Source organism: Chrysemys picta, chromosome 2 (assembly GCF_011386835.1).
Source record: "Chrysemys picta bellii isolate R12L10 chromosome 2, ASM1138683v2, whole genome shotgun sequence".
NCBI lineage: Eukaryota > Metazoa > Chordata > Testudines > Emydidae > Chrysemys > Chrysemys picta.
In genome coordinates, this window is record NC_088792.1 from 127,421,248 (window position 1) to 127,437,380 (window position 16,133).

General features: G+C 44.0%; 1 protein-coding gene across 5 annotated transcripts in view; it reads right to left on the reverse strand.

The window, feature by feature from the left end:
- Positions 1-7,164: 7,164 nt before the first annotated feature.
- Positions 7,165-16,133, reverse strand: part of NFX1 (nuclear transcription factor, X-box binding 1) — a 195,314-nt gene continuing 186,345 nt past the window's right edge. For 3 of the 5 annotated variants that reach the window (XM_005312595.5, XM_065584166.1, XM_065584165.1), the window contains exons 23-24: positions 13,183-13,284; positions 7,165-10,686 (exon numbers count right to left, since the gene is read on the reverse strand). In XM_005312595.5, the coding sequence (XP_005312652.1) occupies positions 10,611-10,686; positions 13,183-13,284 (178 nt within the window). In that variant the 3' untranslated portion in view covers positions 7,165-10,610. Of the gene's footprint in view, positions 11,186-13,182; positions 13,285-16,133 lie in introns of all 5 variants that reach the window. The other 2 variants (XM_042841428.2, XM_042841433.2) reach the window with 2 other exon arrangements.

A 16,133-nucleotide genomic window follows, 5' to 3' on the forward strand; every position in this document is an offset into this window, starting at 1 on the left:
GTGTCAAGTATCAGAGGGGTAGCCGTGTTAGTCTGAATCTGTAAAAAGCAACAGAGGGTCCTGTGGCACCTTTAAGACTAACAGAAGTATTGGGAGCATAAGCTTTCGTGGGTAAGAACCTCACTTTTTCAGATGCAAGTCTTGCATCTGAAGAAGTGAGGTTCTTACCCATGAAAGCTTATGCTCCCAATACTTCTGTTAGTCTTAAAGGTGCCACAGGACCCTCTGTTGAATATTACTGTGGATCATTATGGCTGTTGGCCTATTATTAAGTAAAAGCTCTGTGGCATCAGAGCTGGGAATGGGATGCTGGGAAACAAGGCTCTGTGGCATCAGAGTTATGGTATACATGTTTGCTGGAAATTAACACCAATAAACATCGCATTGCCTGTACTTTGGACTTCTGGTCTTCTGTTTTCTGTCTGTGTGACAAAAATCAGGGGAGAGGGTGAAGGGAAAGTCCTCTAACATTCTCCAGGAGTTATTTCTGGGGATGAAGTTCCTGTCCTTCTCTGGTATGGCTGGGGAACTATTGGCATCTGCGCCTTGCCATGATGTGGGCTTCCCCAAGACAGTAGAGGCAGTGCGGGTGGTCGTTGCTGACTAAGAAGGATCATGGACAGGAAGTGCTGAGTTTGAAGCCCAGTGTTCTGGGCATAGTCCAGTACCTGAGCAAGGAAAAGGGGAGTGGTTTTCCCCCAAAGAGAGTAAATCTAAATACTAAGATCTATAAAACACTACACTATAAACTATAAATCCTGAAAATTGTTAAAACTATTCACAGAGCTAAAACTGAAAAAATGGTTACTCACCTTTTGTAACTGTTGTTCTTTGAGATGTATTGCTCATGTCCATTCCATTCTAGGTGTGTGCATGCCCACGTGCACCGTCCTTGGAGATTTTTGCCTTAGCAGTATCAGTAGGGCTGGCCGTGGCACTGGTATATCAGGAGCCACTGGCCCTACGCCCTCTCAGTTCCTTCAACTCCAACAGGGATAGGAGGGCGGGTAATGGAATGGACATGAGCAACACATCTGGAAGAACAGTTACAAAAGGTGGGTATTTTTCTTCTTCGAGTGATTGCTCATGTTGATTCCATTCTAGGTGACTCAAGCAACATCAGCAGAGGTGGGCTCAGAGTTCACAGTCTTGCAGCTTGCAGCACAGCTCTGCCAAAGCCAGCATTGTCTCAAGCTTGCTGGGTCATGTGTAATGCGATGCAAACGTGTGGATGGATGACCAGGTAGGGGCCAGACAGAGCTCTTGGATTGACACCTGTTTCAGGAAGGCTGCTGATAATGCCTGTGCCCTCATTGAGTGCGCCATCACGATCGCTGGTGGGGGCACCTTTGCCAGCTCATAGTAGTAGCAGATGCAGGCTGTAATCCAGGCTGAGATTCTCTAGACAGACACTGGATGACCTTTCATTCTGTTTGCCTCCGCAAATGAACAACTGCATTGATTTAAAGAACAGCTTCGTTCTATCTATGTAGAATGCCAATGCCCTCCTGACGTGCAGGGTGTGAAGCCTGAGTGCCTCGTCAGACGCATGGGGCTTCAGACAGAAGACCGGTAAGTATATGTCCTGGCCAGTATGAAACTGAGAAATGACCTTGGACAGAAATGCTGGATGTGGGCACAGGTGGATCGTCTCCTTGTAGAAGACCATATAGGACGCTCCGAGGTGAGTGATCTCAGACACCCTGCCAGCCGACATTATAGCAACCAGGAACAAAACTTTCCAGGAGAGAAGCAGGAGGGAGCAGGAAGCCAGAGGCTCAACGGGAGGTTCCATGAGCCTTGAAGGCATAAGATTCAGGTCCCAGGTGGACTGGGTCCTGCATGTGTGGATAGAGGCACTCTAAACCCTTCAAAAACCACATCATCATAGGAAGAGACCCCTGCCTTGGAACAGAGGATGCAATGCCAAAATGGTGGCCAGGTGGACCTTGATCGAAGAGAGGGACAACCCTTGGAGTTTGAGGTGCAGCAGATAATCCAATATGTCCTGCAGCTAGGCCTGCTCGGCCCTAAGAGGCCCACCACCCGAACCTTTTCTATTTAGCCAGGTAGGTTTCCTGGTGGAGGGTTTCCTGCTATCCAGCAAGACCTGGTGGACACAGGTCGAGCACGCCCGCTCACCCACGCTTAACCATTCAGTAACCAAGCTGGCAAGTGCAGTGCTGCCAGGTTTGGGTGCAGCAGAATGCTGTGGTTCTGGGACAGCAGATCCGGCCGAAGAGGCAGTGGCTGCCGAAAGGCTCAGCAACGTGCTGAACCAGTGCTGACAAGGCCATGCCAGGATAACAGCCACTCTATGCTGTTTGACCTTCATGAAGACCCTGTGAATTAATGGCACTGGCCCAACAATGGAATGAGGAAGGCATCTGACAGGGAACCTCTGTCCAGACGCCGAATCGAACAGAACACATGCCACTTTCTGTTCTGTCTGGACACGAACAGGTCCACCCGAGGAGTTCCCCCATCTCTGGAGGATTATGTTGACCACCTCTGGATGGAACGACCATTCGTGGCGAGACGAGAAGGTCCTGCTGAGGTGATCTGCCAAGACGTTCCTGGTGCCTGGCAGGTGGGTGGAAACTAGATGAATGGCATGCTGCACACAAAATTCCCAAAGGCTGAGCGCCTCTTGACAAAGGGCTGAGGACCTGGCACTGCCTTGCCTGTTGATGTAATACATTGTGGCGGTATTGTCCTTCAGGACCTGTACCACCTTGCCTTTCAGGCGGGGCAAGAAAGCCTGGCAAGCCAGGTGAACCACCCTGACGTTGATATGGAGGGCGAGATCATCCCGCAGCCAGTGGCCCTGGGTGCTCAGCTTGCCCGCGTGGGCCTCTGAGCCCAGATCCAAAGCGTTCAAGTCTGGGGTCAGAGATGGGGTTGGGAAGGGAATTCCCTCCAATGCGGGGAAGACAGGACATGGTTCGGCACCCTGACCACCCAGTCTAACCTGTGTCTGTTGGGGATATAGACCAAGGCCAGCCACACTTGCAGAGGTCGTAGATGGAGCCAAGCATGGGTGACCACATACATGCACACAGCCATGTGGCCCATTAGATGTAGGCAGGTGAGGGACATAGTGAGCAGGTGGTTCTTTAAGTGGGAGATGAAATCCAACATGGCCTGAAAACGTGCTTCTGGAAGAAAGGCCCTGGCTCGTGTGGAGTCAAGGATCACCCTGATAAATTCTATGTGCTGCACTGATGTTAATGTGGACTTTTTTGTTTATTAACAGGCCCAGATCGTGGCATGTGGAACTCGCCAGATTGAGGCTCCTATGCACCTGCACCCGAGACCTGCCCTTGATGAGCCAGTAATCGAGATATGGGAAAATCTGGACCCCTCAATGTGTCAGGTAAGCCACCACTGGCGCCATGCATTTTGTTAACATCCTTGGGGCCAAACATAGGCCAAAGGGCAGTGCCATGAACTGAAAATGACGCCCGCCCAGTCTGAAGAAGAGGAAACGCCAGTGACCCGGGAATATGGAAATGTGGACATAAGCATCCCGTAAATCGAGAGCGGTGTACCAGTCTCCCAGATCAAGGGAGGGGATGATGGAGGCCAGGAAAACCATGCAAAACTTCTTGAGAGACTTGTTGAGGCAACGGGAAGTACTGGACTGGAACTCTTCCCTTTCATGTCCCGAGGGACCTCCTCTACCACCTCCAGGCTCAGAAGGATCTCAACCTCCTGAACGAGGAGTTGCTCGTGATAAGGATCCCTGAAGAGGGACGTGGAGGGACGGGTGGCCAAAAATTGCAGGCTATAGTATTGATATACTATGTCCAGTACCCAGCGGTCCGAGGTGACCAGCGATCAGGCCGAACAGTAGGGGTGAAGGTGGTTGAGGAAAAGGAATGGTGGATCTGGGGAATTGGCTGGGGCATTGCTGTCAAGTGCGCCATAAAAATGAGTGCTTCTGGTCTCCAGACTGTTTCGCCAGCCAGGCTGCGCAGGTGAGCGGGAGGTAGAAGGGCGAAGATGACTAAACTGAGTGTCTTTGTCCCTTCTTCTAGCAGACTCCGGATGAAGTTGCCACAGCCTTGGTGGCAGAAGTAGCCGGAACTGCTTATGTGCTGACTGGCGTGTGCATTCCCAGCGAATGAAGGGTTGCTCTGGTGTCTTTCAGCCCATCGTGTCTTTCAGCCCATGCAGACCGTTCCCATCGAATGGGAGGTCTTGGATGACAGTCTGCATCTCCTGGGAGAGTTTGGTGGTTTGAAGCCAGGAGCTGCGCCTCATTACCACCGCAAACGCTACCACTCTGGCTGCCGAGTCCGCTGCATCCCAAACCATTTGCAGGGAGCACTGGGCAGCCGTAGGGCCTTCCTGCACCAGAGTATCAAACTGTAGGGCCAAATCCTGCAGGAGGGACACCTTAATCTTACGTCAGGAGTCCCATAAATTAAAGTTGTAATGGTCCAAGAATACCTGATAGTTCGCCACCCAAAACTGCAAACTGGCGGTGGAATAAATTATCCTCCCAAACAAATCCAGTCATTTGGCCTCTATTTTTTGGGGTCGAGCTGGATTGTGCCTGCTTTTCTTTCTCACTGGCCGACAAGATCACCAGTGACCCAGGGGGAGGTGGGTATACAAATATTCAAAACTTTTGGCTGGGACAAAGTATTTCTTTTCAGCCTGTTTTGATGTGGGAGGGATGGAGGAAGGGGTCTGCCAGATGGATGTGGCAATTTTGAAGACCCTGTCATGCATCGGTAGTGCAACACAGACCGAGGCAGAGGCCGAAAGGACATTGAATAGGATGTCCGTTGCTCAGCCATCTCCTCCACTTCCAGGCCCAAGTTCTCGGCCACCTGATGAAGCACAGCCTGATGGTCCTTAAGGTCATCCGCCAGACTGGCCCTGGAGGGGCCTGCAACTGCCTCATCTGGGGACGAAGGCTAGGACTGTACCACAGGCAGGGGGCCCTGGTCCTACTCCTCCGCAGGGGAGAGTGGCTTAGGAGTGGTCACAACCTCCTCAGCCTCGGCCTCTGGGCGTGCTTCCCGCACCGAGCCTGGTGCCGGCAGCTGTTGCTCCAAGGTGGCAGCTGATGAGTGAAGCAATGGCTGCATAGCCATGACCGGAACTCCCCGTGCATTCCCAAAAGGCCACTGCATGGGCTACTGATCTGGCTGCCACTGCACTGTTGTCTCAGTTGCCCAGTCGCGCTGTCGGGTTCTAGTCAAGGGGCTAAACCGTCCCTCAGTACTGGAGGAACCACCTTCTGGAGACCATGGAGGGGCTATGGATGCCTGGGTCTGCTTAGAGGCCACAGATAACGGTGGAGACTGGTGCTGATGCTGGGGAAACTGGGGGCGGGACAGAGAACACTCCGGCAGCATAGGCGACCTGGATCGGTGATGAGACGTGACCGATGGGGAGGCGATCGGTACTGGTAGTAAGGGGATCTACGCCTCCCTCTCAGTGATAGATGTCAAGATAACGGGGACCATGACCATGGTGCCGGTGATCTAGGGCGAGCCCCAGATGATCTCGGTGGTGGCTCTGGTGACTGGCGGTGCCGAGGTGGAGAGCGCGTCAGTGTCTAGGGGGATCAGTGGTACTCCACTGATGCCTGAGGAGCCTTATCGGCTGCCTTGCCCTCATGGGGAGCCTTTGCTGAAGCCTGCGGCCTCTGCTGTGTCAGTGGCCTTTGCTCCCTTTACGCCAGGGGAGTATGTGAGGGCGTCGGTGCCGGCAGGGGAGTTGGTCGGATACTGCTCACAGGAGTCGGAGGAGGACCTTTCACGGGGCTAACGTCCCCAACGGGAGAAAGCCAACTGCAGGGTTCTGGGCTATACGGCTGTCCCGAGGTGGGTCTTTTGCCTGCTGCCACATGGCTGTTCTTTCCTGGCGCTGGGGAGCCTTGTTTCTTGGCCTTCTTTTTCAGTACCAGCAACAGGGAACGGTGCTGAACAGAGCTTGGTGCTGGGGGTGCACTTTGCACCAATGCCGAGGTGCTCGGCGAATCATGCCGAGACGGCTTGGAGGAAGGATGGAGGGAGGCTGGACAGAAGGCGGACTCTATCAGAAGAGCCCAGTCACATGTCCAGCTCTTTCGGCGTGCGAGGCTGAAAGTTTTTGCAGATATGGCACTTGTCTTTTACGTGTGCCTCCCCCAAGCACTTGAGACAACTGCTGTGGGGGTCACTAACAGGCTTAGGCCTTTCACAGTCTGTGCAGGGCTTTAACCCTGGAGACTGAGGCATGCCCCAGGGCAGAGTCCCCGCTGGGACTCTAACTACTAACAAGTAAACAAACACTAACTACTGAAGAATCAACTATATACAAAGCCTTAAGGCATGAAGTCCAAAGGAGAAAAAAAAACCCACTAGCCCTTGCTAAGCAAGGAAAGGCGCTCTGACTAATCACCACAGACAGTAAGAAGGAACAGAGAGGGAGTAGGGTCGACGGCACCTGATATACCAGCACTTGGGTGCAGCACTCAAGGAGGCACCACAGTCAGCCCTTCAGATACCGCTAAGGCAAAAATCTCTGACGACCATGCACATGGGGTGCACACACCTAGAATGGAATCAACATGAGCAAGCACCAAAGAATCTTATTTTGTAGGATGAACCTGAAGCTATGGACACTGGAGGTTCCAACCCAGACTATGCGGCCGTGAGAAGGAACTGGAGAGAGAGAGAGAGAGAGAGTTGGTCAGCCTCCCCATATCCCCTGGGTTGGAGGCACGAAATGAGCCAGGGCGCATGTGTGGAGCCAGGGCGCATGTGTGGACCAATATCTTTACATTCAAATCCTCCGACTCTGGGCATATGGTGTGCATGCGTAAACCCACAGTGGAATACAAAAGGAGGTCATTCCTCAAAACAGGATCATATATTGTGAGACTTGTGATAAAATCTTGAGTTAGCAAAAAATTATTCTTAAATTCTACATAGATAGCAGATAGTCCCCTCTCTCCTCCCCCTTTGGTATGGACCCCCCAGAAAAGATGTTTGTTTAAAGATGTTGAAATGCAGGAAGAAAACTGCACCTGATATTTTAGAATTTGAGGTGAAGACCCCCCCCCCAGATACTCCATTCAAATATTTGCCTTCCTACAGCATTTTAAGAACTTCCCAACACATGTACACCTACCTAAAAGCTTGCAAACAACTACAACACATAGCAATTTGAACTTAATTTTATTACAGCTTTATACAGTAAATCACCTGTTACACCACTAAACTTGAAAGGAATCAAGTGGAATATCTATCTATCTATATATATATATCTGTCACCAAATAACTTATGGAAAGAGTGTTTTAGAGCAATGTTCGTTTGCTTACTTCATCATGAGGCACATACTGTAAAACTGCCACAAAACAGTGGTCTCCATAGCTAACTTGCACAGCTAGGATTTTAGATTATGCACATCAAGCACTGAATAATCAGAGCACTTCTTAACGCATTAAACCATTGAACAGTTACACAGTCCCAATGCCAAAATTCTACCTGTATTTTATATACAATAGTTTAAAAGCACTTGGTAAAGTTATATGTATTGTAACCAATTTGCCCTTCCTCACAGTTCACTTCAAAGACAATCTCTTTATTGTAATGTACTCAATACAGAACAATTTACAAAATACGGTATCGTTCTGAGACCTGTGCAATGTAATTGACAGACCAAGGATGGAATATTGGCTCCACTGAAGTTAATGCCACTGACTTCACTCTTTTTTCTCTTAGATAAATAGACTAAGAGCCAACTCAGAATAAGAAGAAATACAAAATGGTATATTAGAAAAGCATTCCCATTAGGCACACATATACAGTAAAATGATCCAAAGAAAACCAGAAGAGAAGGGAGAACACCACAATTAAACCTAGCTGAATTCATTTTTAAAGCTGGAAAATTATTCTTTGGAAAAAACTTGTTTTGGTATTGCTTCCCCAGGGAAGTGCATTTATTATCTTTTTAACGGAACTATTACAATAAGAAATTTTGAATAAACATTTCAGTGTCAATGATTTTTTAAAAGCTGTTGTATAGGCTTTGACCTCCTTGGTATTAAAATAGGCGTAGAGATATGTGAATATTCACAACTGAGCAAAACTTTTATTAGACATTTCATAAGGGGCATTATGATTAATCAGTAGATATGAATTCAAAATATTTATTAGCCTTATTTTGCAAACTGAAAATTCTCTGGTTCTTCTGATCAAAAGCTGGATTAAAAGTTCTATTCAGAACCTGAACATCTTCTAGACTGCTTCTCATCAGCCTCACATTTAAGTTGCAAGATCACAATTTGTTAAAAATACCAATTAAAGTGCATGAACTAGACATACTGCTATGAAAGCCTCATACAAATTGCACACAAGTATGCAGGTGATGTTTTAGCTATTTTAAATGAAGTCCTGTGTTAAAATAAATTAAATGTAGGGTCACAAACTATGGGCCCATCCTGCAAACCCTCATTCAGTCAAGCAGTGACACTGAAATAAATGAGACTCTTTCTCACATGTTAGGCCTACTTAATTGTGTAAATGTCTGCAAGATCACACTTCTAGAAAGGTGCTTAGCAACCTATTCATCCACTGATGTCAACAGAAATTGAAAATGTTAAGCACCTTGCAAGGGCTCAACTTGCTTAAGAATTTTGTGCACTGTCATGCCAAACCATAACAGCTAGTTTAAGATTCATTCGTAAAAAAAAAGTTAATTTCTGTTCACCAAATGAAAGGAAAAAGGTAAAGAAAATTATTTTCATTGTATGTGAAACTCATTGTATGAAGACACACACACACACACACACACACACACACACACACACAAGATCAACATTCCTTGACAGTGTTCTTTTAAGTGGAGAAAATGTATCTCAAACATTTAAATAGAAACATATTACATTGCGTTGTCATTTCCTAAACGAAGTAAGTTTTATACACATGCATCAACAGAAAACCATAACATCTTGACAATGTAGAATATTACAGTTAACTTAAGTCAACATGTTATGATACATATCCACCCCAAAATGAACCTCTGTGGCTAATGGCCCTCAAAAGTTCCATAAGCTCTCTGGGACATGCAGACAAGCTGCCCCTGAGCACAAAGAGCTGCACAAAGGAATAACTTCTAGGGCTGTGTGCAGTCAGGAGGGGTGAGACAGACAGAGCATAGTGTGAGGAGTAAGGAGCTTATTAGCATAAGGGGCCAGATCCTCAACTTGGGTAAATTGTTGTAGCTCAAGTGAAGTCAATGGAGCTATGACAATTTACACCAGCTAAAGATCTGGTCTCTCCTTCCTCATGAGGGCACCCATTAATGTGAAACAATTTGAAATCTAGGAGATTGTGTTGACTACTGAATTGTGTAAAGTATAATATATTTAAAATGTAATGTGATCATTAAAGGGCTGTTTTCATTGAGAGGGATTTAACATACCAGACTTTCTTATGAAGTTTTCAAGAATTGCTGCAATCTCAACCCATATTCCAACACAAGCCTAGCATATGCCTTCTGCTCTAAGCTTGTACAGAGGAAAAGTTTAAACTAGTGAAGTCATCAGTTTAACAATCCTAAACATATGATTCAATCTCTATGCAACATCAAAGCCATAGAGAGTTCTAACTGTTCAAGCGTTTGAATTAAATATTTTTCATTTTCAATTTAATCCTTTAATTTAAATTAAAGGTTTAAATATACAAATTAAATAAAACACAAAGAAATCTAAGCCATTATTCTTTTGCTTAATAAAAACCCACAAACAAACAAACGGCATTTTCCCTCTTCCACCTCAAGAACAAGAACTGGAAAGTACCAAAATCCTCAAATGCTAGTGAACATGAGATGTACTCCTCATTAGCGGGTGTCAGTGTGCCTAAGCACTGGGAATATGCAACATATTGTAGAGTTGAGCTAAATTTTTTGTTTTATTCCATGTGGGATATGTTTGCAGTAGAAATGGAATGATTAAAATCACATGAAAACTCTTTGAAAATATATCCATTAGGATTATATTATAGCAATTTGTGATTTGTTCATTTTTAACAATACAGTTGGATCCCTCAGTATAAATCTTTGGAATGTTTGCCACTAATATAACTACCCCAATAGAATTTAATTACCAGTTTTTTCAGCTATAAATTAATGGATAGGCAGTTTCACTTCATTAAAGATACTTTGATTCCAAACAAACAGAGAAGAAAAATGTACCAGCCTGAGGTGAAAAATACCTGCAACTTATGTAAAAATATGCAGAGCAGCTGAAAATTTGCAGTCAAATTTAAAAGATCAGTTTCATTGATATAATAAATGATCAGCCATATTCTGGCTTTTGAGGAACGCATGCAGTTCTCAGTGCATTCAATGAGAGCTGTGCACATCAATCTGAAGTCAGAATTTGGCGTTTAATAGCTTATCTTGCAATATTCAGAGCTCAAATTTTAGTTAATTTCTAGACAATGCTATGTTTCTCATACACTTAACTCACCAGTGCTTTTTTACTATTTTAAACTTTGAATATATTGAATAGTTAATCATTTAATTAGCCACAAAGCATCTTGCATGATAGATATGTATCTTCACCTCCATTTTTCTAAATAATAATTTAAGATAGATCATTTCAGTCTTGGACATCAAAGTAGTCAATCACTGGCTCCACTTTTAATGTTTTCTGCAAGCCACTGTTTCCATTATTCCTGAAATTAAAACCATAAAATATTACAGAACACAATTCTCAGTTAAATGAAAGATACAGTTACATAAGCAAGGATAACACACTGACTTTCCCAAACTACCAAACTGATATAAAAACACCATAACATCTCATGGCATATTATGCCACTGGACAGCAAGATCAATAAACACCTGGCATTAGAAAGCTGTTAAAGTTTTACAGAAATCACATCTTAATTATTCACTCTAATGTACATTTCAGTGCCCACTGAACAAATAGCTACCTTTTATTAACCGTGCTTTTCATAAATATTAATATTAGCAATTCAGCCATTCTAATATTAAGGTAGAATACCACAAGCAATTTATCTACAACACACTAATATTTAGGTAGTTTATTTTGTAAATGAAAACTTTGTTACAGACGAGCCAATGTTCTGAATATTGTCCTTTTCAAAAATATATGCAAAAAAAGCAAAAGACTATCTCTGAAGTGAGGGATAGTTGCAGGTCAAGTTTCAGCTACAGATAAAAACAAAGGATAAAAATTAATGAAATCATCGACTGTTAGTATAGATAATTATTCAAATATGCTATTTAACTGTCATCAGAAGACAGTCAAGGTGGGTGAGGAAATATCTTTTATTGGACCAAGTTCTGCTGGAGAGAGAGACAAGCTTTTGAGCTTGTCACCAACAGAAGATGGTCCAATAAAAGATATTTCCTCACCCACCTTGTCTTGCTAATATCCTGGGACCAACATGACTACAATACCACTGCATATATCTGAAGACAGTGACATGAGGCCTTTCAAAAACTTCTGTTTCCAATAAAATTTCAATGTTTAAATATTAAATGAATGTTTTATTTACAAATAATTTTAATCCAGAGGCAAAGATTTTCAAACCTGGCCACCTAAAATTAAAAATAAGCAGGCTGGTTTTTCAGGAGGTGCTAATTTCCAATGAATTCCACTGAAGTAAATGGGAGATGCAAGAGCCAAGCACCACTGAAAATCAGGTTACTTTTATATATGCTCCTAAGCATTGATTTAAGAGTCTTGTTTTAGGCATGCCTGCAGGTGGTTTAGACTGGATTTTAATCTTGAATCTGTTAGTTTATACTCTGATGAACTGGATCTTCTCAAGGAATGAACAGCCTATTATTGTTATTCATTTGTATTCTGGTAGTCCCTGAAATCACCAACCAGAATTAGGCCCATATTCTGCTAGATACTGTCAAAATCTAGAACAGAAGACATTCCCTGCATCAGAAGCCTGTGGTTTCCCAATATCCTTTTAAGGGTGCGATCATCTTAAATCCAGATTCAGCAAAACATTTTGAGAGCCAAAATTGAACAAATATAATTTGTGGTTGTGAAGCCCAGAATGTTAAAAGCCTATGCACACTCAAGGCCACAGTGTTTTACAAACACAGGAGCTGATATGTTAGATGAGACCATACAGCCAAGGAGTCTGGTATCTTGCTTTCCCCAGCAGCGGTCAGTACCCAAGGAATGTGAAGTCCCCACTTTTGCCCTCTTTGGCCATTATAGAGGAAACAATACTTAGTGACCCCCACAGACAACCATTATAAGCCATGAACTAATTACCCATATCTTAGTTTGCAAAGAATAGTTAGAAATGGTTATAAAATAATTCAGTCTTAGCTACAGTATGCGTGTCTACCTCTTGCAACAATAAATTACACAGATTGACTATATAGCATAAGGGCAGTATTTATTTTTGCTGGCACTAAATTTATTCCCATTTTATTTCAATGAGTGACCCCCTGTGCTCATTATGAGAAAGGTAGAGAGAAGGATCTGTTCGGTTAAATTTGAATTCTGAATAACTCTTTTCCATGTTAAATAGTCTCTGCAATTTTGTGAGCTGTAACTAGGTAAAGAGCTAAGATTTTTCACTGCTTTGATGCATTGCCCCCCCCCCCCCAATTTACTCTATACATTTCTTTTGATGAGGCAACCAAACTTGGACACAAGATTCATATAAATTACATTTTTATATAAGAGATCTTCTCTCCCTTTCTACTGCTCCCATACATTCTATTTGTCTATTTTTTAAAAAACTGCTGCAATGATGTGGGCAGACATGTTTAGTGAGTAAATCCCCTTGATTTCTAGCTTTTTACCCCTCAGAGGCTCTTTGATGTTCAGAATGCATCAAGGTATACAAGATCTTTCAAAAACTGTTTACTGCACGAAGGTAATAAATGATATGCCACAGTGTAAACACAAGAAAAACACTCATGTAATGTTCACTACTGCTCTTGATTAAAAACCAGAGTGGCATAGGTAGTCTCTAATGAATATCCTAGAATTATAATACATTTCATCATAAATTGTCACATTTAGCAATCTGTTTAAGAGATTAAAATAGCATGAGTATGGCAATTCAAAACTGAGATGCCCTGACAAAGTTGTGAGGGCTCTGGCCCATACTGTCACTTTATTAAACATTAACTTCGTAAAAACACTTAAGTAACTAAAAAGTTCTTACTTATCTGTTTGTCTGTAGTGAGGAATAGGTGGTGGAGGCCTTGTCTGCATTTCCCTCTCTAGCACAGATGTTAGGGTATTACTTGGACAAATGGATTTACCTCTAGAGGATGAGAATGGTAACAAATATCATTTGTGATGTTATTGTCTACATGTTTAAATAGAAAAATAATACACTATATTAAAAAAAATCAAGACAAAAATTAAGTGTTAAATGTGGTATAAATGACAGTTTGAGACTTGAAGGTCCAAATGTGTTATCTCGCAGCAAATCCAATATTGAGGTGTTAGAAGAACTTCTGACACACTGTGACTCAAAGCAGCCCAGCATTTCTTCTTTGCCTAAAACAATCTATACCCCCCTTCCCCCATTTAAACTGAACAATGGAGACAGTAAATAGAGGAAATAGACTGTTTTTCTTATTATATGTCTTAATGTAAGAAGATATCCACTAGTCTGGAAGTTTTCGGGGTTGACTAGGATAATAAAAGCCCATAGACAGTTCCCTGCATAACTTTATTGGTGCTTGAACTGCTCCCTTTGCGTGAGCCTATAAAGTGCATCAAAGTCCAAACTTACAACACTTAAACCCTAAAACTACAAACATGTTGTGACGTTGCACTCCAGATGTTTTATGGAAATATGCTTATGAGTATGAATATGATGCAAATGGAATATACTTTAGGCAAAAGGTCTATTGTAAGGTATGCTTACAAAACTTATAATCTACTGAGTGTGGTCATCCTATTTGTATGCATGTATCATTCTTGTATCTGAAGCTAGAAATATAAAGTATAACTCTGAGATCCTATTGTCATTATGCAAAGTGTGGGCCATTGATGGTGGTTTAGAATCTTGATGGCTTCCATTGACTAGGACAATTGGTTGTAAATGGCTCTGTTTACTTGCAAGCCTTCCTATGTTTGTGTGAGCCAGCCCAGGAAGAATGTAGGCTGGGGTCTCACAGGACATGAACATGTCACCGGATACTCGAATCCATCTTAAACCTGGTGCTTTTCTATTTAGAAGGAGGGGTGTAGACTCAGAGAGACAAAAGATTCCCGCCTTGTGACAAAGCTATAAAAGGGGGTGGAACAGAACAAAGGGGCTGCCAATCATGAGAACACCCCTGCTTTCCACCTAAGATGTTCGCTGGAACTAACGAGGACTGTACCAGGGGAAAGGATTGAGCCCAGACTAGGAAGGAGTCTAATCTGTGAAAGAAGCTTATTGGAACATCTCTGAGGGTGAGATTTTACATGTAATCAAGTATCAGGGGGTAGCTGTGTTAGTCTGTATCTACAAAAACAACAAGGAGTCTGGTGGCACCTTAAAGACTAACAGATTTATTTGGGCATAAGCTTTCGTGGGTAAAAACCTCACTTCTTCGGATGCATAGAGTGAAAGTTACAGTACGGGAACAAATCTACATGGACACACCCCCAGAACCCCGACCAGGGGTATTCTATCTGCTACCCAAGATCCATAAACCCGGAAACCCTGGACGCCCCATCATCTCAGGCATTGGCACTCTGACAGCAGGATTATCTGGCTATTTGGACTCTCCCCTCAGACTCTACGCTACCAGCACTCCCAGCTATCTTCGAGACACCACCGACTTCCTGAGGAAACTACAATGCATTGGTGTTCTTCCTGAAAACACCATCCTGGCCACCATGGATGCAGAAGCACTTTACACCAATATTCCACATGAGGATGGATTACAAGCGGTCAGGAACAGTTTCCCTAATGAGGCCACAGCACGCCTGGTGGCTGAGCTTTGTGACTTTGTCCTCACCCACAACCACTTCAGATTTGGGGACAACTTATACCTTCAAGTCAGTGGCACTGCTATGGGTACCCGCATGGCCCCACAGTATGTCAACATTTTTATGGCTGACTTAGAACAATGCTTCCTCAGTTCTCGTTCCCTAGTGCCCCGCCTCTACTTGCGCTACATTGATGACATCTTCATCATATGGACCCACGGAAAGGAGGCCCTTGAAGAATTCCACCTGGACTTCAACAATTTCCACCCCACCATCAACCTCAGCCTGGCCAGTCCACACAAGAGATCCACTTTCGGGACACTACAGTGCAAATAAGTGATGGTCACATAAACACCACCCTATACCGGAAACCTACTGACCGCTATACGTACCTACATGCCTCCAGCTTCCATCCAAGACACATCATACGATCCATTGTCTACAGCCAAGCCCTAAGATACAATCGAATTTGCTCCAACCCCTCAGACAGAGGCAAACACCTACAAGATCTTTATCAAGAATTCGTAAAAACTACAATACCCACCTGGGGAAGTGAGGAAACAGATTGACAGAGCAAGACGGGTACCCAGAAATCACCTACTGCAGGACAGGCCCAACAAAGACAATAACAGAACACCACTGGCCATCACATACAACCCCCAGCTAAAACCTCTCCAGCGCATTATCCACGATCTACAACCTATCCTGGAAAATGATCCTTCACTCCCACAGAGCTTGGGAGGCAGGCCAGTCCTCGCTTACAGACAACCCCCCAACCTGAAGCAAAAACTCACCAGCAACTACACACCACACCACAGAAACACCAACCCAGGAACCAATCCCTGTAGCAAACCTCGTTGCCTACTCTGTCCTCATATCTACTCTGGCGACACCATCAGAGGACCCAACCACATCAGCCACACCATCAAGGGCTCATTCACCTGCACATCTACTAATGTTATATATGCCATCATGTGCCAGCAATGCCCCTCTGCCATGTACATTGGCCAAACCGGACAGTCCCTCCGCAAAAGAGTAAATGGACACAAATCGGACATCAGGAACGGTAACATACATATGCCAGTAAGTGAACACTTCAATCTCCCTGGTCATTCTATTACAGATTTAAAAGTCACTATCATTGAACAAAAAAACTTCAGAAACAGACTTCAAAGAGAAACA